Genomic DNA, 27,714 nt, shown 5'->3' on the forward strand with positions numbered 1-27,714 from the left:
GGCAGAGTGGTTCTGGGTGCTTCAGTCTGGAACCGCTCTGCTGCTACGGTCGCAGGTTCGAATCCTGGCTCAGGCATAGATGTGTGTGATGTCCTTAGGTTAGTAGGTTTAAGTAGTTCTAAGTCTAGGCGACTGATGACCTCAGATGTTAAGTTCCATAGTGCTTAGAGCCATTTGAACCATTTTTCTAAACGATTACTGGAAAAATAAAAATATTACGCTTGATGCAGAAATTGATATTTTCGTCTCGTAAGGCAGTACTTTGTGTACACGAAAAAGGACGGATTTGAGATACACGTTGTTCTGTAGGTCCCACTGCCGTAAGCCCATACATACCGCATCCTCGTATAGCTGCAAGGCAGAGTATGACACGACGGTCGGTCGAACCCCTTTGGCCATCAGGGCCTGGACGAGGTACTCGTTTTTACGTTAAGCGAGGGTATAAGCGATCAGATTAAGTACTCCGGGTGATTACTTAATTCTGTGGACGACGGTACAGTACACAGTAACAATCGTATGTGTAAGTAAAACCATTCCTGTGTAACGCACACCACTAAGACCTTCAGCTATAGTATATGCTTAATATGCTTAGAGGAGAAAACATTGAAACTGAACAGAAGATACGAAAACATTGTCGAGGCAGATTCCACAAGTCGATAACTTGCAGCGATAAGATTTTGTGATGCACGTAACTAAGATTACTAGCTAACCATTGTCTCATAAGCCGTGAATGAATTTAGTATGCATCGCCACGTAAATATAGTTCGCGATCTGCGCAAAGAGTTTCCTGTTTACTCACGCTGACGAAATGTGGGAAAGTGTCTCAGCGTAATGTGGTATCTTATCTGCCCTTCCAGTGTTGTAGCATTTCCTCTGTGTCTGTTTATCTCCCTGATACGTTTGCATACATGTTCCATTAACTCAGCACCTACTAAGCGGATGTATTACGTAGATTTAAAATTTTTTCTTGTAACAGGAGCGGAAGTTGTAGATACTGTAATATAGAACTCCGTACCAAGATGACTAAGCTTTAAAGATAGTACAACAAACTTCCAAGGTTTCATTTCATCCGCTACGTATTTATCGATTTTTCGATTTGGTGCTTACGAGAGCGATATTTCTGCGATCGTATCGATCGTTAACGTCGTTGAGAGAAATACCAAATATAAAAGCGTAATAAATGTGAGCAGTGTGCTAAGCCAGCTTTGCTTTTAGACAGTTCTCTTAAAAAGTCACAGTCGACTAAGTCAAGGTACCAAGCACCCAGTCCCTCACCGCTGGCGTGGGGTGTGAACTTGTTCCATCGCCTTCCTCCTCATTATTATGTCCAATTGAGGTGATATAGAATAATAGTAACTTGCCATTTCAATTTGTTGGAAAGCCACAATTATTCGACAAACTCATTCGGGTGGAAACCGATAAAGTTATATTTATTTGTGTGTGTGTGTGTGTGTGTGTGTGTGTGTGTGTGTGTGTGTGTGTGTGTGTGTGTGTGTGTGTGTGTGTTTCCTCACAGAACTATGTGTAGCAATTTTTGTTCTTAGTCTTAGGTTTCTCAAGTTTATACACTAACTTCTACAGAAAAGGAAGTTTGATTGCATGAAAGCTAGCAGGGGAAGTTAATATCTGGTGTTCAACAACAATGATCTTGTAGACATTTAGGTAGTCTATGCGCACCTCGTATGCACTCTCTAATGAAATAAGTCATAAATAATCCATCAGTAGAATAAAATATCTCATTTGTTATTCATTACTACAGCAGTCACACGCTCAGAAATGAGTTCAGTAACAGGAAGAAATAACTATCATCTGTAATTTGCACACTAAAGTAAAAGGTCTGACAAGCAGCGAAGCTAATTTTAAAGATAATCCTGGATAACTACTCCTATTTGATAGACAAATAGTTAGTGAAACTGCGGTATCATTCGTACTACAGTACAAAAATGTTAAATTGTTTTCCTTATGCTTGAGAGCCACAGTTTTTAACAGCTCTGAAACTGTCTGCTACTTGATTTTTAAATGTCTTATTCGTCACTATTTTCCAATTTGAACCAGGTGATCAGCAGCAAGTGTCATGAACATGTAATCATACCTTTTCTAATACTAGATCGTACATACAGTCAAAAAAATTCAAAAAACAACATATGCCAATTTTATTCTTGACTGCATGTAGAATCTGTCAGAAAACGTCACGGTTTTATTTAGAGTTGTGGTTCAGTTCACACTCCTGTAGCCTTTCTCGAATAGTACGGATGAAATCTTTCTCGGAAAATCAGCCAAGTAATATTTTCGTTCCAGAGCGATGTCTCTGAAGCAAAGCATCATCTCAAGACGTCGTTCCAAAAGGAAGTTATTACTCGGCTGATTACCACAGAAAATTTACGTGTGTTTCCGTTGTAAGGTGAACAGTGAGACAGAGTAATATGTTTATTTTATTAAATTTAAGCCACTGTGCTATTTAATTTCCTGTAAATGCACAACAATTAGCCATGCTTACAAACAAATGTATATGTGTAGTCCATAACATGATTCGTTCCATGTCATATCGACAGAAATATTACAAATGTAAGTAACTGGCTGGACTTCAGCATGACTTAGGCCTTTTCTGTAAGTACTTGACTGCACCCGTCCTGTGCAAGTGTGTGTGAGTGAGGCCGGCCGTGTGTGTTCCAGAAGATGAAAGGGCTGATCCGCAAGCGGTCGACGACCGCGGCGCGGCTGCAGCGCGCCCTGTCGGCAAAGGCGGCGAGGCCGTCGACGGGGAGCGAACCCAGCTCCCCCCAGCAGCAGCCGCAGCCGCGCGACAAGCGCCAGTTCCTCATGGAGGCACCCGTCACCTTCACAACGGTCAGTACCAGCCCGCTCCGCTACCTCTCAAAGCATAATAAAATCTTCGTCTTCCACGTAATAGAGCAACCACACGTAAAGATGCGAAAGCACTGTAATTGTTGAACACCTTTTTTTTTTTTTGCCATCAGTCCTCGGCCTGATCTGAGGCGGCCCTCCACAACTTCCTCTCCTTTGCCAACCTCTTTATCTGAGCAGTACTAACACCCAAAGTCTTCGATTTTGCTGTTTGTATTTCAGTCTCTCTCCCCCTATAGCTTTTGCTCTCTTCGGCTTCGTCTTGTGCCAAGGAAGTTAACCTTTGATGTCTTCACGCTTGCCCTATTATCTTGTTTTTGCTTTTGCTCAACTATCTTTCCCTTTCCTCGTAGATTCTGCAGAGAACCTCATCATTTCTTACCTTATCAGTCCACTTAATTTTTCATCATCCTTCTGTAACAACACATCTCAAACCCTTCTGTTCTCTTCCGTTCTGGCTTTAACACCGTGTACGATTCATTTAAATTCAACATTATACTCCAGAGGTAAATTTCCAGAAATGTATTCGTCAAATGAAGTCCTATGATTGAAACCAACAAGCTCCCTTTTACCGAGGACCATCCTATGTACGTGTGCTAATCGGCTTCTTATACTCCCGTTGCCTCGTCCATCTGGAATTACACTACAGGAAGCGGGGAATGCTTTTACGTTGGTTTAAACATCTTAGACAGCTGTCAAAAAGCCACCATTAAAAAATAATACCTGTAACCTTTTTTATACTACACGGTTCCATTTCTGTTAAGACGCAGACAGTACAGACGTCATATGGAGTACAGACATGGAAAGAAACGCATCTGCTGTTCAGTATCTCTGTGATTCAGGTCCTGTAATTGTGTTACTCTTCTTCTTATTCATTATCTGCATCATCAGCTAAATCTCTTTCTTCATTTTCATAGTTGAATATAGTATATACCACCACCACCACCACCATCTCTACACTTATCACACACATTGTAATTGGAATAGTTCTCACTACCTTGACCACGTCCACCATCATGTACAAATGTTCAGACCACTTTATCGACCTTCTTTGAGCAGTAATAAAATGTTCCACCTCTGACACCAAATTAAGGGAGTTTGCGGAAAAAAAGTGCCAACCCTCATTCTATTAATTATTAGTCTAATGACGTTATTTTGCGGGTGCCTAAAGTATTGGTACCAAGAAATTCCTTGCGTACTGTTAGAAAGCGATGTCTTATATATAATTTTTTTGTCTTATTGTTCCTGGGTCTTTGTCCTTGAATTCAACAAAATTAGCATGGAGTAACTCAAAATACGCTGGATCACTGGGACCCGAGTTCGATTTCCGACCGGATCAGGGAATTTTTTCCGCCCGGGGACTGGATGTTGGTGTTTTCATATTCATTTCATAATCATTCGGGAAAGTTGCGAGACTTGGGAATTTGTACGGGCATTAACCAAATATCATCATCATCATCATCATCATCATCACCACCATCAAAATACGCTCCTTTGGCTCAGCACTTTCTTCCGTTGACCCCTTCAATGTATACCTCGCACTGCGTGTAACGGGAGATATCTTCCATCTCCCTCTGTGCTTTGGAATGAAATATTTACATTAGCTATATAAATGCATTTCCGAGATATGTTATTATTGACACACGAAATTAACAATGCATGACTATGCGTGAAATACGCTCATCTTTTACCATAAACTTCGCCTGTCGCATCGTTTCTATTCTTGTTTCCTAAATGTTTAGTGTACCGCTATAATGTAGAGAGGCTAATTGTAACTGTAGAAAAATCAGAATAGTTCCGGGAACTTTCCCAAAGGTTTCTTAAGGCAATTCAGATGCTTTCTTTGGCTTCGTGATGGTCTTCGAGTAAACAAAGGTAATATGTTACTTATGATATTCTCATGGATTTAATAGAATCTCAGTGTGTTTAGGCTTCTCTGTACTAGGAATCGGACATTTAACGTCCCCTTCTCTGTTTACGAAATATGCTTCATTAATATATCTCCACAATAATATTATTGATTTCTTGCAGCCCTATTTTCCCATGTTCAATGCACCAAGTATTTTTGTTGCTTCGGAAATTTATTTTATATAAGTTGTCTAGAAGTATTTTGCCTGTGCTACCTGTAGATTTTTAATACATCGTGGGATACTATTTACAGAAAGCGTGAATGCCGACAGAGTTTTGGCTTGGAAAGACCGCAGCTACAATACTCATCGTATTTCCTGTTATGAGTGGATTATCAAATTTAGCTTTACTAACTTGTACTGTATTCCTTCTGGCCAAGTTACTCTGCCATTCATTGGAGCAAGTAGAACCCCTCACGCCTAGACGCCAGCAAACAAATTCTGATGCTTAGCGTGCTTTTAAAAGCAGGAGAAGGGACGACGCAACCAAACATCGGCAGCACAAACTTAAAAAGAGGGAAACGATGGCGTCTGGCGTCCCCTGTCAGCGTGAGATACTAGCCGGACCGAGGAAACGTGTTCGGAATGGAGCATTCTTCCCAGGGGAAACCAGGTGGCTGGCTGCAGCTCGGTCGGTCGGACGTCAGCGCCTTATCTGGCCGACCTTTCGACTTGTCCGCCCGCTTTTTAGATGCCGATAGACGAGGCACACGTGTCGTTTCCCCGTGTTTTATAGACCGGCCACCGGCGTGGCGAGCAACCTGTTTTGTTTACATCCCGGGAGAGGCTGCCGGCCCCCAGGAGACTTGGCTGACGTCACAGCAGTAGGCCAGCCAATTAGGCGGCGCATTCTGTGACGTCAGTCGGGGTCGACACAGGAATAAATTACCGCCTTGCGCCACCAAAGCGAGTCTGGCGGTATCTCGGGGTGCATTTTATGTGAAAGGGTAGAGAGAGACCGTGTTAAGGAATGCATGTTTCACTCGTCTCCTAAAATATTAATATGCCAAATATTTGGACAGAAAATTTAGCTACAGAGATGTACTTACAAAGTAAAAAGCGCTTATCCCATACCGATTCTCAGTTACTGAAGGATTTTAGTGATGTTACTTGATATTATTACCTCTCCTAGTTCTTTATTAGAAAAAACAGTGACATTCTAGTTTTAAGGCCATGGTAACAACACTCCCCGCCCTTGAAGAATATCTGATTTGTACTCTTTTGTTATGATCCACTGAGATGGATATTACGTCATTTTCCTTTTGCTCTCTTCTCAACCTGTTCTCCGTTATCCTCCCTCAAATCACAAATCAGAATTCAGACCACTTAAACTGAGTTCACGCTTCAACAGCTGTTCATTAAAGGAAGTGACTGAACTTGTGGTTAAGTCAGTCAAAAGTAACTAGCTTAATTTTTTATTAGACAATTTTCTAGGCGAGCCACTTGTCCGTGACGAGCTAACGGATATTACACTTGGTTGGTGTAAGGCATGTTAGTCGTTGGGTTTCGTTGACTATGAGAGGTTCGTTACAGACTTTTTACATCAGTCTTTTGATTTTTGTCCACGATTAATGTGATGTCATGGTTGCGTTAAATTGTAAGATAAAATGGAGGCTTGAACACTCACAATCCAAAAGCACTAATTACGATGTGCTTCGAAGGTGCCTTCTTAGTACAAGAAACTGCATATTGCATGGAAAGCGTTGACGAAAGTTTAACCAGAAAAAAAGCATAGTAACGTTACGTAACTACTGTTGCATCATTATACAATGATGACACTGTTGTGAAGTGTTTTGCGTGGATGAACTTTTGTCAACGATTTCCGTGCAGTGCGAACTCTTGTTTCGAGATGAAACTGAGATGATTGTGATGTCAGGTACCTTCGAAACGCGTAAAAATTAGTGTTTTATCATTGTTAGTGGTTGAACTTACATTTAAAATTCTTTATCTCTCAGAAGAAATTACACCGAACGTCCTTAATTATTGGTTGTATATATTCCAATCTCTGTTTACCCCTGCAACCCTTCTAGAGTTTCCTATAGGAAGTTATTATATAAGTTATCCTTGATGTCTTAATACTTATTGTATCATATTGTCTCTTCTTCAATTTGGTATTTTCACGTATTGCCATTCCCCGCCAATTCTGCGTAAAACTTCTCCATTTCTTTTCAGTCCTCTAAGGGTTTACCATCCTTCTGTAACATTACACCTCAAATACTTCGATACTTCCCTAGTCTAGTTTTCCCATAGTCCATTTACACAAAATTCCAATCGCCTACTACATGTGTAAAATTCTGTTTCATTACAGTTACTTCACTGAGTTATTGGGATAGTATAGATGGTAACCGGTGATCAAAGAGTGAAGCTAAATTTTTCATTGTGTTACAAAAATCTGGGGAAGTATAGTACAGTTACAAAGAAAGCAAAAAACATGGGTCTAGTGTAAACTACAGACTGTTAGGATGAAATCATCATATCAGTCGAAAGGAAGAAGTCGAGAGAATTCAGAAACAGACTAAAAAACAAATAATTCACCAGATTTAGTCCTCTCGTCTACAGGGTGTCCCAGAAATGTTGGGACAAACTTTGAGAGGTTTGTGGAGTGTTTCTTGAGGAAGAAATCAAGGATAGGGACCGGTGTCCAGAAACATCGAAGTTATAGGCGCCGGCGCCTGCTACTATACCACCCCTTCAGTAGCGAATGTGAGTCTGTATGCTGACAGACTGTAGATGGAAGTCTCGCGGTGGTGATTGTCGTTCAATGACCATGATCGACTATGAAAGCTTGAAATTTTATCCAAATTTGACGCGGCAAGTAAACCGAGAACTTTTTATGCAATGACCGTGGTTGATTTTCACGATCGCCAGTGGAGACGATGGAACCAGCTACTTCGTAGGCAGGCTTTGTCTCCCACGACTGCAATGCTCTGTTGCCTCTGTAGATGACTGATTCGGATACGGTCTTGTATCCGCAGTTTTTCTCCTGGAACGCTCTAAAATCTCCAATGTTTTCGCGTACAGGAGAAAAATAAACTGCAGATGGAAACCTGTGTCTGAAACCGCCACCCACCAAGGCAACAGAGCATCGCTTTCAAGGCCTGTCTACGCAGCAGCTAGTCTCATCTTCTCCAGTGGCGACTGTGGCAGCCAGTCGCGATCACTGAATAACAAACAACACTGCGAGACGTTCCGTCTATGGTCTGTCAGCGCACAGTCACGTTTGCTGCCGAAGGGGTGGCCTATTAGCAGGCGCCAGCGGCTACAACTTCGACGCTCCGTAGCGTCGTTGGATGACGTTTCTGGACACAGGTTCCTATCCTCGATTTGCTGCTCAAGATACCGTCTAAAATCCCTTCAAGTTTTTTCACAGCATTTCTGGAATACCCTGTATGTTACAGAGATGTTGAAGTGTAATAATAGCCCGCATCTCGTGGTCGTGCGGTAGCGTTCTCGCTTCCCACGCCCGGGTTCCCGGGTTCGATTCCCGGCGGGGTCAGGGATTTTCTCTGCCTCGTGATGGCTGGGTGTTGGGTGCTGTCCTTAGGTTAGTTAGGTTTAAGTAGTTCTAAGTTCTAGGGGACTGATGACCATAGATGTTAAGTCCCATAGTGCTCAGAGACAAGTGTAATAATACAGATAAAGTTCGGAAGACGCCCACTTATATTTAATAATAGTTATTGTTATACTCTTCCTTTATTGGTGTTCTCTACCTCCCACTAAAATAGAAACATTGTGCTGCATTTGATAAGCACTGGTTACTCACCCACATTGGAAGGTTAATCTCATCAGTCAGCAGCAAGAGGAGGGAGACAGTGATAAACCGCCGCTGGACTGTTCTGGCAAGAGACGTATGTTATGAAATAGCTCTGTCTCGAGAGCTAATTGGCTCATGTGGGGTTTCCTAATGGCAGATTCTTGTGTGGATGTAGCTGTCCGGTGTAGTCCCCTTGCAGTCAGGTGACATCTTACGAATTAATGGCGACACGAGAACGACAGGTGTTCCGCAGTGTTACGTTTCACCCAAACTAACGACGCTCAGAACGTCGGAGGAGGCCGAACGCCAACATAAACCCCTTGCTGGGGGATGGAAAAGATTTGTTTCTTTAGCCGCAGCAGGACCCCGAACCGCGGCTGTGACGTTCCAGAGAAGTGAGTTATTAATGAGGGGGTGAAGACGGAGGGTTGGGGCGCAGCACGGACAGGGGCGGCGTTGTTCGGGGTGGCCGCATGTGCGAGCAATTAAAACCAGCCAGCCTGTGGGCCCCGGCGACAGATAGCAGTGGTATGGTCGCACCGAGGCCTGCTGCTTCCAGAAAGCGTCACAGCTTGTGCGTTCCAGTAGCCTTTCAAACTCAAGTCTGGTTTCACCCACTCATCTTTTCACCGCGTCTCCTAACGTAACGGAATAGTAAGCATACTGCGCAAAAGAATCAGTCGTTCCTAGGAGACATCACGCTAATACCGCTATAGCATCACCTGTAGTTTTGATAGTGATTATGAGATACCGTAGATCAACCAGACTGCGGGTATGTTGAGTGCTACATTACACCTGCTGTTCCACTGAGTCTCAGACATTTGCTATGTGTCGCTTAGCCTTGGCTATGGAAATGTGTGGCTTATGAGGAGCTGCTCCACTGCTGTACCCCGTTCTTTTTAACTCCGTGTGCACAGTCATGCTTGATCTGTGTTCAGTGTTTGCAGTTTGGAATCCACGAGTCATTCCTTCCGCTGATATCATGCGATGTTTTGTAATTACCCTCCGTAATGCTCAATAGTCCCTGTCTGTGAGCTTCTGAGGCCGCGCGGGATTAGCCGAGCGGTCCAGGGCGCTGCAGTCATGGACTGTGCGGCTGGTCCCGGCAGAGGTTCGAGTCCTCTCTCGGGCATGGTTGTGTGTGGGTTTGTCCTTAGGATAATTTAGGTTAAGTAGTGTGTAAGCTTAGGGACTGATGACCTTAGCAGTTAAGTTCCATAAGAATTCACACACGCATTTGTGAGCATCTGAGGCCTTCCTGGGCTTGGTTTAACTGATGTTGTTCCTTCGCGTTTCCACTTCGCGATACCACCAACAGTCGACTTGGGGAGCTTTGTAAGGGTTGATATATTCCTGATCGATTTCTTAATCAGATGACGTCCTGTGTCTCGTCAGCAGGGTTTGCCAGTTGAGTCGCTCTTCAGAATCATAATTACTCTGACCTACTTTCACTGATAATCAATTGCCCTCCACTCTGAAAAAAGGTTTATACAACCCAGTAGCTCAAGTGCCCAAGGGCGTATGACGTCACAAGCTATTTAACTACATCATCTAAGCTCTGGAGCTCGAAGGTCAGCAATTCGACTCCAGACATGGGCAAATATTTTAATTATCCAGTAATTAATCGAAATTTCGCAACAACTTTTAATGCAGGCAACTGCGCGAATTTTCTACCCTCAAGGGCCATAGCTTTAAATCGCTCTCCCCTATACGCCCAGTCCCCCCACCCTCCAGGCCTTAGGTTCGATTCCTGCATACGGAAATATCATAGCAGTTTACTCTGTGTGAATAACTTAATTTGTATGTAATTCCATAAAAACGTCTATCAGCATAGGTGCATATAGTAGGCGTGTGCAAATAGTTTTACACTACTGTGCTAACAAGGGAAACTCCCCTTCGCACCCTCCCTCAGATTTAGTGGTTAGATGGCCCATAGGATAGTCCGCCAAAAACTGAACATAGATCAAGCATGAAAACAGGAAGATGTTGTACTGAACGGTGAAAAAAGAAGCAAAACAGAAACAGTGGATGGTCAGAGCTCAAGATGTGCAAAACAGTGCATGTTTGCTTAGCCACGGCGTCGTGGTTATGTGGTTACGGTGTTGGACTGCAAAGGGGGAGCCTCGTTCAAATCTCACTCATGCCCCTATGTTTTTCTTCTTTTTTTTCACAAAATTATGTACTGTCCGTCCGGTTACCGGCCAACGGCCTCGCTGAAGTGGTAACACCGGTTCCCGTCAGTCACCGAAGTTAAGCGCTGTCGGGCTGGGCTAGCACTTGGATGGATGACCAGCCGGTCTGTTGGCAAACGGGGTGCACTCAGTCCTTGTGAGGGAAACTGAGGACCTACTTGGTTGAGGAGTAGCCGCTCCGGTCTCGGAAACTGACATACGGCGGGGAGAGCGGTGTGCTGACATCATGCTGCTCCATCTGACACCTGTGGGCTAAGGATGACACGGCGGCCGGTCGGTATCGTTGGGCCTTCATGGCCTGTTCAGGAGGAGGTTTAGTCTAGTTACTGACGTGTCTTTTCGCTGTATTCAGATATGTGTTTGAGTCGTGGAGTAACGTCCGTCTGCAACAGCGAGTTGTAAGAAAGGGACCACTAGAACTATGTATCTCCTATTTGTCCTACAGAGGTGCCACATGTTATGACTCTTACGTTCCGTTTTGGAAGTTTTAACTTTTGAATTCCTTTGTTGTAACATAGCTAACACCCGCTTATTTGTTGTTTTCATTTCAGTGAAAGGTCGATGCGGCATCTCGCCTGCTGTCACTATTCATCACATTTACTTGCGACGGTAATATATTCTTACCACATGACACATACTCTATAACCAATGAACAGTATGACAATTGCTAAGACGACAGAAGGAGAACAGACACGGCAGCCAGCGACCGGACGAAAAGTTCATACCTTTATGAAAAAAAATTTGAGACACGAGCGTGGTTTGAACACAGATCTCCCGCTTTGCAGTCCAACACCGTGACCACATAATCACAACGCCGTAGCTACATATCTATGCTCTCATCTCGACCTTGGACCGTTCACTGTTTCTATTTTGCTTGTTTTTTTCACAGTTCAGTACACCGTCTTACTGTTTTCATATTTGATATGTGTTCAGTTTTTGACGGATTATCTATTGGGCCATCTCACGACGACTAAAGCTAAAGGGGAGGGGGGGCAGTGATGGGGAGTTCCCTTGTAAATACTTAAGTAGTCAGTGCTGACAGACATCGTTCTGAAATTACATGCAAATTACGCTATTTACTGAGAGTAAATTCAGACAATTATGCTGTTTTGTTGTGATATTTACTTATGCAGTAGTCTGACCTAGGGCCTGTAGAGTAGGAGTCCTGGGGTTAGGGGAGTTTCAACCTAAGGCCTTAGGAGTAGAGACCGGAGGATGTGAAAATTCGCGCAGTTGCCTGCATTAAACGTTGTTGCGAAATTTCGGTTAAATTACATGAAAATTAAAATGATTGCATATGCTGGGGGTCGAACAAGGAACCTTGCTGCTTTAGAACTTAGATTTTGTTGCGAAATAGCTTGCGACGTCGTATGCCATTGGGCACCTGAGCTATTGCGTTGCATAATACTTCTATAGTGCGTGGAAGGTAATTGATTAAAACCGAAAGTCAGTCAAGTAATTGGAATGCGACCTTGAGGAGCGGCTGAGTCGGAAAACCCATCGTACTCTAGTTCACGTTCGAAGACAATGAGTTCTCCTGACCAATCCACTCTGCTGTTACTGTTTCTCTACTGGTATTTCCCCGCCTCCTCCTATACTGGTGGGTCTGCCTCTCTTGACACTGTAAATTCCGTATTACATAGGTGTGGTAGTGATGTTTGGTTTGTGGGGCGCTCAACTGCGCGGTCATCAGCGACCGTACAAAGTCACACTCTTCTCACAATCCAATCTAGCCACTTTCACAACACAGACACCTTGTCCCCGGGCAGAGAAAATCCCCAACCCGGCCGGGAATCGAACCCGGGACCCCGTGATACAGGGGTGTTCCGGATATTTTTGGTCAGATAGTGTACTTTTATACGTTCCTTACATTGTATCAGCTTGGGGGCTAGCTGCAGCATCGTGGACTCCGGAGAAACCCTCGAACGTCAGAGATCGCTAGTAAAACATTTATTAGAATTATATAACCGGTTTAGGAAAGATCATGTTGACATCTTCAGATCTGCCGTAGGATAGAACCGACATTGACAGGATAAACAGTTATAAATAGCATGTTGTAACAGTTTACACAAGTATTTAGTTCTCCAGCCGGCCGAAGTGGCCGTGCGGTTAAAGGCGCTGCAGTCTGGAACCGCAAGACCGCTACGGTCGCAGGTTCGAATCCTGCCTCGGGCATGGATGTTTGTGATGTCCTTAGGTTAATTAGGTTTAACTAGTTCTAAGTTCTAGGGGACTAATGACCTCAGCAGTTGAGTCCCATAGTGCTCAGAGCCATTTGAACCATTTAGTTCTCCATACAAAGTATGGAACAACAATATATCTTACGCTTCATAGCATTACGCCATTTTTTCATCACTACTGTAAGTGGTATTACACCACGTATATATATGTCAGTGTCGTGAAATTCATTACAAGTCGGCATCTGAAACATAAATGCAATAGTATGTACAAAAATGATACAAATGCGCCGGCTAAGAGTGCTCGCACGCAACAACAGCTGACAACTGACCGAGAATCAGTGTAAACATTCTATTACATAAGTGCACCAGGTGCCACAGTAGTGGTATGCCTCGACAATACCGTCTTACATTGGACACAAATGTGGGTGAGAAACTTCCTGGAAGATTGAACTGTATGCCGGACCGAGACTCGAACTCAGGACCTTTGCCTTTCGCTGGCAAGTGCTCTACCATCTGAGCTACCCAAGCACGACTCACGACCCGTCCTCACAGCCTCAGTTATGCCAGTACCTCGTCTCCTACGTTCCAAACTTCACAGAAGATCTTGTCCGAACCTTGCAGAACTGCCACTCCTCTCATTCTGAGAAGCATGGGTGTATTATTCAATGTAATTGTTTTTGGCTTATATATGTTGTACACAATTAGATTTTATTTAACATAAAAAATTATATGGAACAATATTCCAACGCTTTTGAACAAAGGAAAACCGTACTATCAAGTCTCAGCACCACATGGCTTCTGCTGGGTATATCGTCCCTCTCTCCTTTGTGTCGGTAATTTTCCTTAAGGGTTTTCGCACGTTCATATGAATGACTCGTTCTGTGTTCCGGTAGCAATGAAATACGCTACATGGCGAAAAACAGATTAAATTAGTTCTCTGCGGAAATTCTCTTCCCAATACAATTTTGCTCCCAGCATATATCGTACACGTAGCTTGTTAAATAATCGTATCAATGTTGCACGGTACAAAACAATGCTACACAGATAGGCGATACAATCACCTACGTAGCTATATGTTGGGAACGATAATAATGATAATATCCTTTTCTCTCCTGATGTTAACTCTGAAATGCTTTTAAGTATTTCAGTAGAAACTAATTCGATTTTTTTCATGGGAGCTGTAATCTCACTTTATTGAGGAAAGATATTATTAATGATACAGGCTAGAGTGTTGAAATTTACCCTCACTTAAATTCAGATTGTAAGCAGTCTGACTTTAACGTAACGCCCTCCAAATATTACGCAAAACATTGAAACTGTTTCCTACGCTTGTCGTGTTGGGTGAAGCCTGTAAATAGTTAATGTTTCCAAGTTGGCTGCCTATGTGCCATTCTGACAAACGAAAAGCAGATGGCCGAAAGGATCTCCCTTCCAGATTCTTGTAGTACTATCTCATTAGTTATTTCACATGGAGGGAGATGAAATGAAATGAAGGAACACGCATATTATGAAAAGGCATTCACATACCTTGACCTCTACAACAAAATACGTCCGTAGCTTTTCGCTTCCAGAACAAAAGAAAAACCGTCCTTCTTCAACAGCAGAGACGTAGTTTATTGTCAATAACTCTCTAGAACGTGGATTCTTGGACTATTATTATACACAGGTAACACACAATTAATTTATTTTTCCATACACAAAAATGGTTCAAATGGCCCTGAGCGCTATGCGACTTAACATCTGAGGTCATCAGTCCCCTAGAACTTAGAACTACTTAAACCTCACTAACCTAAGGACATCTCACACATCCATGCCCGAGGCAAGATTCGATCCTGCGACCGTAGCGGTCACGCGGTTCCAGACTGAAGCGCCTAGAGCCGCTCGGCCACAGCTGCCGGCTTTCCATACACAATATTAAATAAATTTCAGCGTTCCTTTCTCTTTCTGCAGTTTCACACGTTCTTACAGCTTCGGGTAGTCTGTATTTTTAGATTAACACGCAGTTTTTCTTTCTCTGTCGTTCTTACACTTCGTCCATGGAACACACTTTTGACAGAATTTTTCCAAGTAACAGAATTTGTACGCTGATTCTCAATCAGTTGTCAGTTGCTGCTGTGTGTGAGAATTCGTAGTCGACGCGTTAGTATCATGTTTGTACACAGTATTGCTTTTATGTGTGACATGCCGACTTCCAATGAATTTCACGACACTGGCATATACAGGGTGCGGCAGCGTTCATAGCAGGATATTGAAAACACCATCAGACAGTAACTGTAATTTATTTATTACCTCTTATATCAATTAATAGTTAAAGGTATGCCATTTACCAATGTGTAAGTCATTGTCCATTGCGTGGATTACTTTCTGAATATGACTCCTGTCAAATGATGCCCCTCTGCACAACACATTCATCTAGGCGGCGTTGGAAGCTTTCCATAACTCGGCGTAACGTATTCCCTGGGACATTGCCGACGGCAGTTCTCGTTTCACAGTGTGATGTGGAGTTGCTGCCTTTGGGATTATTGGCACTTACTTCTTTGAGGATGACAGCGGGCGGCCGTAACACTACCTAAAGATGCTACAAGTTTTCGCTCTTCCCCAATTAGGTATGGTCGATGTGGATGTGGAATAATTATGGTTTCAACAAGACGGAGAGACCTCGCATACAGCCAGAATTTGCACGGATTTCTTGCGACAGACATTTCCCGGTAGAGTAATTTCCCGTTTTGGTGACATTTCCTGGCCGCCTCGCTCACCTGACCTTTGATGTGCAAACTTTTGCCTTTGGGGCTACCTGAAGCAAGAAGTGTTCCTGAGTTGAAGGATCACATCAGAACTGCCGGGCAACGTCCCAGGTAATACGTTACGCCGAGTTATGGAAAACTTCCAACGCCGCCTAGATGAATGTGTTGTGCAGAGGGGCATCACTTGACAGGAGTCATATTCAAAAAGTAATCCACGCAATGGACAATGACTTACACATTGGTAAATGGCATACCTTTAACTATTAATTGACATAAGAGGTACCCTGTACATACGTAGTGTAACACCACTTGCAGTAGTGGTGAAAGAGATGGTTTAATGCTATGAAGCGTAAGGTATGTTGTTGTTCCATATATTGTGGAAAATGAAATATTTGTGTACAGTGTTATATCATGCTAGTTAACTGATTATCCTGTCAGTGTCGGTTCTGTCATATTGCAGATGCGAAAATGCCGAAACTCGTTTCTTACTCTAATAAATGCTTTACTAGCGATCTTTGCGTTTGAAAGTGTCTTCAGAGTCCTGTGTAACTTCAGGGGATCGTGTTAAGTTTTTCGATCCTCCCTTGGCACTGTGGAGTTCAAAGTTCCAGCAGTTGCTGTCCCAGCTCGCTGCCCCCTAGGCAGACGCACTCGCGTTTCCCCGCGATGTGTACCCCCCACCCCTGCACCCAAGGAGCCCTCCTACTTGCACGGCGAGCACTGAGAGGGGACTTGTGGTTCTGTGTCGCAGGGCGTCCAGAGCCAGGAGCGCCACCTCTTCCTGTTCAACGACCTGCTGCTCGTGGCCAAGGCGCGCTCGGGCGGCAACTTCAAGCTGAAGGACAAGGTGCGCGTGTCCGAGATGTGGCTCACCAAACACAGCATCGAGGACGTCATCGAGGTGCACAAGTCGCCCGAGACCTCCTTCGTCCTGGGCTGGCCCACCACCAACGTCGTCGCCACCTTCAAGTGAGTACTTCCAACTTCTCACTCTGTCCTCGGTGCTGCTGCTGCTGTTGCTGTTGCTGCTGCTGCCGCCGCCGCCGGCGGCGACACCGCCGCCGTTTGTCGTGGAGATACGAGGGGCTTAAAAAAAATTTTTGGCCAAAAAAGAGGGGTCCAGAAATGGTATTCTTTTTTCAAATATCTATAATTTCTCCAAATGGCAGCCAAGTAACTTTTAGTAAATGCTGACTATATTTCAAAGACACACAGGACACTATTTTGCGATGTAGTCAAATATCCGTAAACAACGGTCCTAACATTCTACCAATAGTACAATTCCTCGACAGCCATTCCAGAACCGCTCTGGGAACGTCTTCATCGTTGGAAAATATCCCATCCCATCCCCCCCCCCCCCCCAACACCCACCGATGTGCTGCCTCAAGTGTCTAGATATTGTTGTTCTCTGTAGTGGACGTCGATGACCGTCCTTCCTTATCACCATCGCCCACAACTGTGCGGCCTTGATCAAATTGTTGGCACTATTTCAATGCGACTCGACGCGACACTGTAGTTGGTCCATATGCCGCCAGAATTTCAAGATGAATTTGTGACAAATTAAGATGTTTTGCCCACAAGAATGACACTGTCCCGCGTACTTTACCTTTGGCGTATGCATCCAGTTGCCGCGTCATTTCTCTCCGACATTGTGATGAAACTGTTATCCCTGTCACAGCAGAACTGTGTCTATACGAAACCCTTTCTGAAGTCCCTACGTACTAGAGCGTGATCGCCATTCACTGCATGTAAACGCGACATAGCTAGCTGAAGACTGAAAAAAAGGTTTCCGAAATCGATTCTGCTAGCTCGGTGAAATATGTTTGCGAGTGTCTGCTGTAAATTAGTTGTTCCTATTTCTTTTTCAGCAGACTAGCGTGAGACTATCAGTACTTTCATAATAATATTAAGAAAGAGTAAAATTTCCTTACTGATGTCAGGGACCTCTTAAGGCTCTCAGAATTCCATCTACGTAAACGTTGAAGCTGTGAAACTGTTTTATTATACCAGTCGCGCTCAAACATATTAGAGAAAACCGTATGTAGTGATAGCTAGAATAACATTATTGTACCTCCGTTTTTAGGAGATTTTCAATGTCTAAAAACTTATGCTTTCGTATTAACACTATCGATGCTGTACAGAAGCTTTCGCCTCTGAGAGCAATGAAGATATCAGCCAGCCATGTATTATACAGGGTTACGGCTAGGCATCTTCATTTTGCAGATCCAGTACGTGTATTTCAACATGCGTGTATGTTTTCCATCTCGTAAAGGTAAAGTGTCTTCCTCGTGAATTAAAGAAAGGAAATTAATAGCTTCCTAGTCAGACATATGCTAGTTCTTTTCTATTACTCGAAACAAAATCACTTCGTTCAAAGTAAACAATTCTTTTTTAGAAGGGAGTATCAACCTAATATCCTAATAAGGACTCAGAAGCAGTAGAGTGTTTATACCGATTGTGAAAACTGAAATAAAGCACCCAAAACGTTCGGTTTCCTTTGTAAAAGTTCTCCTTACGGATACCGCACGCCTGTAGTACGCTACATTGTATGTCATGCGACCAAGGAATTTACCTATGAGGTTATTTTTCGAGTATTTTGATCGTAGTAGCCATGCACCTAAAAGTTAGTTCCCTGCACTCCTGTGTGACTGAGACAAAAATTTATGATCTTTTAAAAAGCCCGACATTGCAACCTGTCACTGAAGTCTACAATCATTTTTCAGTCCTGTAAAAGTATTTTAAATCAATAACAGTGTACGGAACAGTTAAGGTGGACTTTCGAAGTAGTAGACGAAATGCACATCTAAAATTCTTCAAAATAACGGCCGCGCCTTAGGAATGACAGTTGGACATCAACAGACCAAAAAAAAGCCCAGAAAACAAATTTCTTGCACACGTGCCGGACTACGCCATGCTGGACAGCAAAAGAAATGAAAACGTCAAAAGCGAATTACAGATAGGCATTTTAACCTTAAAGAAGTAATGATAGTAATATTTCGCTCTCTTTTGTTTTAATATGACGTCAAGTGAGAGTTGATCCGGTAAAGTCTCGAAGTGCTTTCCTTGTCAGCCCTTTATGATCTGGCGAAGTTCTCAGTTCTCAGGCCAACAGAATAAAAGCCTATCTTTTTGAGGCATGGCGGGATTGAGGCAAGCTGTTTCTTTTTAGTGTGGTACGCTGTTAACACATGTGAGAACTTGCAAGGCTGCCAAACAAACGAAAAATAACACTACTTTATATATTAGTCATTAGCAGAATACTTCCATTTATTCTTCAGAAGCTGAAGAAATTCAGCTTGAAGACAGCAGTGATAACAAGAAACATCTCCCAAGTCTTTACAGAACAAAAGAACACTTTAGTTCCAAATGAAATTTGAACTCAAAATCTTGGAGGTCATAGGCAAATTTTGTTGCTAATAGTGGGAGATGTGACAACTGAGTTACTTACAATATAGAATCAAGATGTCACTCGAAGTGTTCCCAAAGTAGGTGTTTTTATACAGCAACGAGAGAAAAAAAATTGTTTTATCAGCACCACTTGTCTTGAAGTAACGTTTGTCGATTGTGACCTGATGGGATTCTCAAGTCCCCTTCCGGAAGAAATTAAGTAAAGGTCTAAATATAAGTTTTTATTTTTTCTACTAAATCAGTTACAGCCACAAAAAACTGAGGATTTTTCAAAGTCAAAGAACGGAAATTCAGCCCATAAAGAAAGGACGTCGTCGTCGCTACTAGTAACAATAGCGAGACAGACGTCATCGTATGAGACAGACGCGATAAGCCGAGCTCGAGGTCTCGGCAGCGTCAGCCTTTGGCGACAATAGACGGATCTGGACAAGTTGGCGAAAGTGGAGCTAGGTGCGTCCACGGGCAGCTGAGAGCACAGTAGGAGTGGAAGAAGCCGCTTCCTGCTGCTGGCGCAGGAATGCCGGGCAGGACGCCTGAGTCAGCCGCTGATGAAGACGAAGGCACAAAAGGCCCACGCGCCATATCCGGTAGGGCAGTCCCTCCTGGTCCGGCGCTAAACTGCCGCAGGCGGGGGTCAGCGGGCACACTTTTTAGGAGGCCAATTGTGCTCGCTCCGCCCCGGAATAGCTCTCGACTCAGCCGCCTACTTCAGATTCACCACATATTAGCATTTGAATGAAATCTTTCAGACACTGTTATATCCACGACTGCGTCACATTTACAGAAACAGACATTTATAAAAAAACTACGGTGTTTCTGTCTCTGATTCCGATGCTATGTCGTCTTACTGTATTGAGAAAACTGGGGTTTATCTGCTTAATTAATGGGTCTCATTGTAGAAATTGGAAGGTTTATTGAAAGCCATTTACCACGGTTTCAAAGTTCATAAAGTCTTCTTCAGAAGGAAATATAAACAACTGGATTACATGTTTTAGCAGAGGTACGTTAAAAAATAGCCGAAAGGCATCAGTGAAAAATAAAAGTTCACTTCTACAGAAATTAAAAAATGCACAACAATAGTTGTTATATATTTCCTCACCAATGTTCAGCTAGTGTTCTTGTTTTGCTTTAGTTGATGCTCATCTTATAGTCTCTTTCCCGTCCACTATCCATTCCATTCAACTACACCAAGTACTTTGCTGTTTCTGACGGACTTACAATAACACTGGCAAACACAACGTTTTTATTTGTTCTCCATGAAGTTTAATTCCCTTCACAAATTTATCATCGGTTTCCTGTATTGCTTGCTCACTGCACAGACTGAACAACTTGGAAGGTAGACTACAACCCAGTCTCACACCCTTTGTAACTACAGTTTACCAAATCATCTTCCACTCTTACTACTGCAATCTGGTAGACAAATTCGTTCGTATCAAATCTTTTCCACTCCACTGGCTGGCTGGTACAGCAACCGTTACAAGTTATTTCAAGAACAAAACAGTCTTGATTTCGAGATAATGATTATATCTACAACGCGTTGCACCCTTTTGACGAATGATCAGATGATTAACAAAGAAAGGGAAAAAAGGGAAATATGAATTTAAAAAAAAGGGGGGGGGGGCATGGTCCTATTATGCATCTCACAACGAGTCGACGAGTAGTTTAAAAATGGTCGCAAGAGAAAAATTACTTAGTATAATGCAAATAAACATTATTTACTTGGTGTAGAAGTGTCTGATAGGACCATACGCCCTTTTCTTTTTAATATATTTCTTTTCACCCTTTGAAGATGATTGGATAATGCCCCAAAAGGGTGAAACACGTTTGTTCCGATATTCCCTTTACAAACTTCTAGGACTTGCAGAGGGGAGTGAGTACATAATATTTTGAATGGGGACCCATGTCCAGAAAAGCACCTTATCCATTCCGCGGCGATTTCAGTTTAGATGTTGAACTCATCCACTTCTGCTTGAGGCATTAATTGGGCGTGACACGGTACAGTTATTAGGTAATAGTTCGAGAGGAAACATAAACATACATTTACCACTCAAGCACATTTGTTTCTATTAACACAAACTTCACGTTCTGCATATATACTAAGCCGGGTCCGTTTTGTTTTCGAATAATGTAAATACGTAATATTTACGTGTTAATGCAAACAAATGTGCTTAATAAGTTTCCCTTAATTTAGGTCTATGGTCACAAACTTTTTGTTAACAGATTACCGGTGTCGGTCTGTAATGACCATCATGAGATCTGTTTTATAAAAACAAAGTCCTAATGTACTGCAGCCATACTTCAAATGTTTAAATGTGTGTGAAATCTTATGGGACTTAACTGCTAAGGTCATCAGTCCCTAAGGTTACACACTACTTAACCTAAGTTATCCTAAGGACACACACACACACACACACACACACACACACACACACACACACACACACACACACACCAATGCCCGAGGGAGGACTCGAACCTCCGTCGGGACCAGCCGCACAGTCCAGGATTGCAACGCCCTAGACCGTTCGGCTAATGCCTCGCGGCGCAGCCATAGTGGCATCGTCAAATGTTAAATGCAAAATCAGCATCAGCATCGTCAAATATATATAAATAACATCTTATGCACGAGTCATGTTGTCAGTCAGTGCATATGATATTTATATATATATTTGACGATGCTGGTGCTGATTTTGCATTTAACATTTGACGATGCCACTATGGCTGCAGTACATTAGGACTTTGTTTTTATAAAACAGATCTGATGATTACCATTACAGATCTGTTAACAAAACGATTGTGACCATAGACGTAAATTAAACTTATTGTATATACGGGTCACTGTTTTATTCGCGACAATGTCACAGCTTATGAAAACGTGCTTAAGTGATAAATGGATGTTTCCCTTTGGTATTGCGTCACGCCTGATCCAATTACTCAAGCAGAAATGGATGAGTTGAACGTCCGAATAGGAACGATTCGTTTCCGGACATGAATAGGAACCCAAAATATTATACACTCACTTCTCTTACACGTCCTACAAGTTTATAACGGGAATTTCCGGACGCCCTGTGTATATTACTTTGAAGCCAAGATTTTCTTCTTGAAAAACATTCGTTCCTCCTAGACCCTCCCTCCCTCAGCCTCCAAGTACGCTGACGCCACCTAAGTACTGGGGGGTGAAGCCGCGAAGTGTTCGCTGTGGCCGGCCGGAATGGCCGTGCGGTTCTAGGCGCTGCAGTCTGGAACCGAGCGACCGCTACGGTCGCAGGTTCGAATCCTGCCTCGGGCATGAATGTGTGTGATGTCCTTAGGTTAGTTAGGTTTAATTAGTTGTGAGTCCTTGGCGACTGATGACGTCAGAAGTTAAGTCGCATAGTGCTCAGAGCCATTTGAACCATTTTTGTTCGCTGTGAGCGAGAGGCGCCGAGACAGGAAGTGGCAGCGGCAAACGTCAACCGCCTCCTTGTTGGCGTGGTAAGTGGGCAGTGCTGGTAGTTAAGGCTGTAGCTGACACACGTACAAGCTGGTGCTGGCGTGGGGGACAGTAGCCGGCACGAGCCGTCGCCCCCAGGCGTGCGGTGCAGCCAGGAGCCGGCGGCCTCCCATCACACGGTGCCGGCCGTGGCTGGCCTCGTTAATCACGATTGATGGCGTTCAACGGCGCTGCGCAACAGCCTGCCCGCGGCTCAGCTCCGGCCGGTGACTTATGTCCGCTCACCGCGGCAAAAAAACGCGCTCGCAGCCGGAATCGGTCCCGCTCTTAATGACTCCAGTTCCAGCTGCTTCTTCTCAAGATAGCGGGCAGCCGCCGCGCACCCAGCCGTCTGGGCACTGTAATCGCCTGTGCACGTGACCAAACGGTCGTCCGCTCCCCCCGTTTTGTTCTCCTTTTTCACGATCGGAAGGTCGAAGCATCAACGGCTGTTGTTTACATCTTTCCCAAACGATTGCAGTGATGATTTAGAATTACTCTGAGGTGACGGAACTCGTGGGATAACGATATGCACACATGGCGGTACACGAGGTATAGAAGGGCAGTGCATTGGCGGTGCTTCTCTTGTACTCAGGTGATTAATGTGAAAAGGCTTCCGACGCGATTATGGCCGCGCAAACGGGAATTAACAGACTCTGGACGCGATATGGAGGGTGGAGCAAGACGAGTGAGAAACTTCATTTCGGGAATCTTTAGGGAATTCAGTATTCCAAAATCCATACTGTCAGTAACGTGCTGAGAATACGAAATCTCAGGCATTACCTCTCACCACGGCCAACGCTAACAGTCAATGCTAACAGACAAGCAACAGTGCGAGAAATAGCCGCACTAATCGTTGTGGGTCTACGACGAACGTATCAATTGGGACAGTGCTCGAAATTTGGCGTTAATGGCCTATGGCAGCAGACGGCAGATAAGGGGATTACCGAAGTGTCCGATTCCACCCGTCTGCTTTGATCCATGACGTCATCAATATGGCGTAAATGGCTATTCGAAGCGTCTCCAATATGGCGCCTATGATGTCAGCACATGTACACGGCAACAAACACGAAAATACGTACAAATAAGACAATAACATCTCCCTCCAAAAATACCATCAAACTAACGGGGCAGCCGCAGGAAATTGGGGTTTTTAGGGAGGGGACAAGCTAAATATAACGGTAAAAAAAACACACACACCATGATCCCAAAAACACAAAAATGACGAACAAAAAATTAAGAATATCTACAGGAATCAGACACTTCCCTTGACCTATATAGGTCAACCATAAGTATTGATACGAAAAAACTACCACCTACAACTACGAAAAACAAAACCAAAACCAAAACAGCTCAAAAATTCAAAAGCCAAACATCCCTACGTAAATTAAAACACATTCAATACCCAATAAATACACAAAAAACACAAGAAGACACCTACAAACACAACCAACTCGTAAACTCCGCGTCGTAATGACGTCACACACCACAACACCCTTACGTCATGGGTCAAAGCAGACTGGTGGAATCGGACGCTTCCGTTGACTTCCGACGCGAGTGCCTTTGCTGACAACATGACATGGCCTGCAGTGCTTCTTCTCTGCTCTTGACCATATCGGTTGGATCCCAGACGACTGGAAAGCCGTGGCCTGGTCAGATGAGTCCCGATTACAGTTGGCAAGAACTGATGATGGTAGGGTTCGAGTGTGGCGCAGATCCCACGAAGCCGTGGACCCAAACTGTCACGAACGCACTATGCAGCCTGGTGGTGGCTCCATAATGGTGTGGGCTTTGTTTGCATGGAATAGACTGTATCGTCTGGTCCAATTGAATCGATCATTGACTGCTAATGCTTGGTGACCATTGGCCGCCATACATGGAATTCATGTTCCCAAACAACGATGTCATTTCACTGGATCAAAATTGTTTGCGATTGGTTTGAAGAACATGTACAATTCGAGCGAATGTTTTGGTCACACACATCGCCAGATATGAAACCCATCGAAAATTTATAGGACATAATCGAGAGTCAGTTCGTGCCCAAAATCCTGCACCGGCAATTTCGGGCATCTGTAGAGGCAGCATGGTGTAGTATTACTGCAGGTGTCTTCCAAGGACTTGTCAAGTTTCTGCAGTAGGCCCTGCAAAAGGACGCCCTACACGACATTAGGAGATATCCCACGACTTTACCACCTCAGTGTTCATCTCCACATCCCCGACGCGTTTTGATCTACTGGTGTTCATCTTCAGGTAGCAGAAGTATATATTACGTTACTGTTTAGTTCATGATGTACATAATGTAACACTGCACCAGTTGCGTTTCGAGAATTTAGTCTTATCGTCAAGCGCATTTGTTTACATAAGTATTCTGTGAGATGTTTGTTTGTTTGTTTGTTTGTTTGTTTGTGTGTTTTTCTGCCTCTCTTGCACTGTAACCGAGCGAGGTGGCGCAGTGGTTAGCATACTGGACTCGCCTTCTGAAGGACGACTGTTCAAACCCGCGTTCGGCAATCCTGATTTAGGTTTTCCGTGATTTCCCTAAATCCCTTCAGGAAAATGCCGGGATGGTTCCTGTGAAAGGGGACGGACGCTTTCCTTCCCCATCCTTCCCTAATCCTGCGCTGTAGTTCCATTTTTGAGATTATACTGCAATCCGAAAATTGGGCAAAATTACCGGGATATTTTTTACATGCTAATGTTAGAAATAATAATTTTTCCGTCTACTTAGAGGTACTGTACCTCCTCCATTAGACAGGATACCACGCACATGTTACAGACGGATTTAGACAGATGATTTCACAAATAGTTTGGATACAGTCAGAGGTGTTATATTTTCTGTGGCTTGTGTTATTTACTTAGTTTTCATCTGCTTATTCATTTTACCGTATTTGACTATTACTGACTTTGAAATTATCATTATTCTTTATATCCTATTTTGCTGTAAATATTGAGTAGATTCTATGAAGAAATGAACATATTTATGTATTTCCTACAAAAATGCAATCCACAGAACAATAACACCTCTGACTGCATCCAAGCCCACTCGGAAACCATACATCCATAAAATCTGTGTAACACTTTGATTTAAAAGACAAATTATGTGAGTCATGGTTTGCGTGCGTGTGGTATTCTGCGTAAAGGAGGCACAGAACCTGTAAGTAAACACAGTACCTATAAGTAGACAGACAAAATTACTATTTCTAACATCACCCTGTAGAAAGCATACCAAGATTTATTTTTCGATTGCAGTCAACCGCAAAAAGACGACTCGCGTCATCCTAAGCACGAAAAAATACGTAACTGGTTCAGTTTCCCATTATTTAAATCAATGTGACACACTTGCAGGATATCCAAAAACATTACGATGAATGCAAGTAATTCTGTTATTTCATTAATGTCAGGCTTCAGTTAGCATGTGAGTAAATGCAAGCTTACGCTTTTGCATACACTTTTGTATCTGTTCGGTTGCACACATCCATAACCTTAGTAATTAATATATTAATTGCTGCTTATTTTAACAAAAATCTACCTACGTTGTTATTATGTAGCGAAAATGTTGGTAGAGAACTCTGCTAATATAACGCTTTACGTAGAAATGGAAGCCATATGCAGTCGACTCTCGCTATTTCGGATCTCGATAAATGGAAATGCTCGATAAATCGAACTAATTGTCCTGCCCTTAAACATTAGCAGACTATTGTTTAAGCCGAGCGGGGTAGCCGAGACCTCCCTCGGGCATGGGTGCGTGTGTGTTTTCCGTAGCGTAAGTTAGTTTCAGTTACATTAAATAGTGTTTAAGGGACCGATGACCTCAGCAGTTTAGTCCCGTAGGAACGTACCACAAAATTTTTACTATTATTTACGATTGCTTTCTGTTTGTAATTTCTGTTACGTGCATGCAACAGTTATCTTAAATAGTAAATGTTACAGTGCTTTTGTGAATAACACAGCGTCAGGAAGACATTTTCATGCGTTTTTTCTGGTCTTAAATGCATATTTATCCAGTAATATGACGTATTTAGCGTCGTTAATGCAACTTTGTTTTTGTTATACGTTTCGAATAAACGAGAAGTATGTAATGTCAAGGATGCTTTCGTAATCCAGCGTTTTCCTTGGTATGGACTGAAAAACTAATGTTCGGTCCCGAAAACATATTTTGTTACATTTGATCGAATTTCAATCTTTCCTTGTCACAGCGTTGACCCATAAGCTTTTAGAGTTGGAATGACCATATCTGCATGATTGTAATATTTTTGCCACCAGAAACATCTTCAGAACAGCAGTTATTTGTACGGTATCCATCTTGTAATAACAAACTGGTGTTACTGCGAAGTTCTGTATTGCTAATAATATGCAGATATTCTGTGAAAATGTTCTTAAGTAGATCGTGGAATAAAACCAGTGCGAAAGAGTGCAGCTTAGCACGACGAAGTGAAAGCTAGGAGTCCATTGATGCCGGGAACTAAAATGCAGTGGTAAAATACCGCCGCAACATATTTACAAATCAGCACATCGAACTAGCATAAAGAGAACCTATGTACCTCGGTCTCTTTGGAGAAAAAATCCCTGATCATTGCAACAGAGAACAAACCAAACAACAGCCGCATTTCAATCAGTTGGCGTACTCACTTCAGAAAGATATTCACTGAATCCAAATTTATATAATGTCTACCGTTGTATTCCACCAAGTTTGTGGTATCTCCGTTCACAGTGCGCATTGGAGCCGGAGGATGGCACCAGTAAAGTGCCGAAACTGACAGCTTGAAGAACTGACTGAAACATGGCATTTGGTTTTTTCTCTGCATACTGTTTGATTAGCCGCTGTCCTTAGTCCATAATGGATGCCAGAACCACCTGATGTTAGTTAATAGAAAGTCACTTCTAGTTCTGTGCAGCGGAAATATTCAGAAGGTTTTAATCAGGCCGCGTCCTTATTATCTTGTTTAAAGGATCGACGAATCTGCTGGTGTCCACATGGAATACTGGTAGAAAGGTTGACTTGTAGAAGTGGGAAGGTAACCGCCGCAGACATTTCACTTTCATTGACTGGTTGGTTGATGTGTGCGAGGGGACCAAACAACGAGGCATCGGTCCCATAGGACTAGGGAAGGATAGGGAAGGATGTCGGCCGCGGCCATTGAAAGGAGCAATCCAGGCATTTGCCTGAAGCGACTTAGGTAAATTACGGAAAA

General features: G+C 43.3%; 1 protein-coding gene across 4 annotated transcripts in view; it reads left to right on the plus strand.

The window, feature by feature from the left end:
- LOC126235908 (uncharacterized) overlaps positions 1-27,714 on the plus strand; it is a 634,203-nt gene that overhangs the window by 569,786 nt on the left and 36,703 nt on the right. For 3 of the 4 annotated variants that reach the window (XM_049944857.1, XM_049944858.1, XM_049944855.1), the window contains exons 4-5: positions 2,674-2,847; positions 16,394-16,611. In XM_049944857.1, the coding sequence (XP_049800814.1) occupies positions 2,674-2,847; positions 16,394-16,611 (392 nt within the window). The remainder of the gene's footprint in view (positions 1-2,673; positions 2,848-16,393; positions 16,612-27,714) is intronic. The other variant, XM_049944856.1, reaches the window with a different exon arrangement.

Source organism: Schistocerca nitens, chromosome 2 (genome assembly GCF_023898315.1).
Source record: "Schistocerca nitens isolate TAMUIC-IGC-003100 chromosome 2, iqSchNite1.1, whole genome shotgun sequence".
Lineage (NCBI taxonomy): Eukaryota > Metazoa > Arthropoda > Insecta > Orthoptera > Acrididae > Schistocerca > Schistocerca nitens.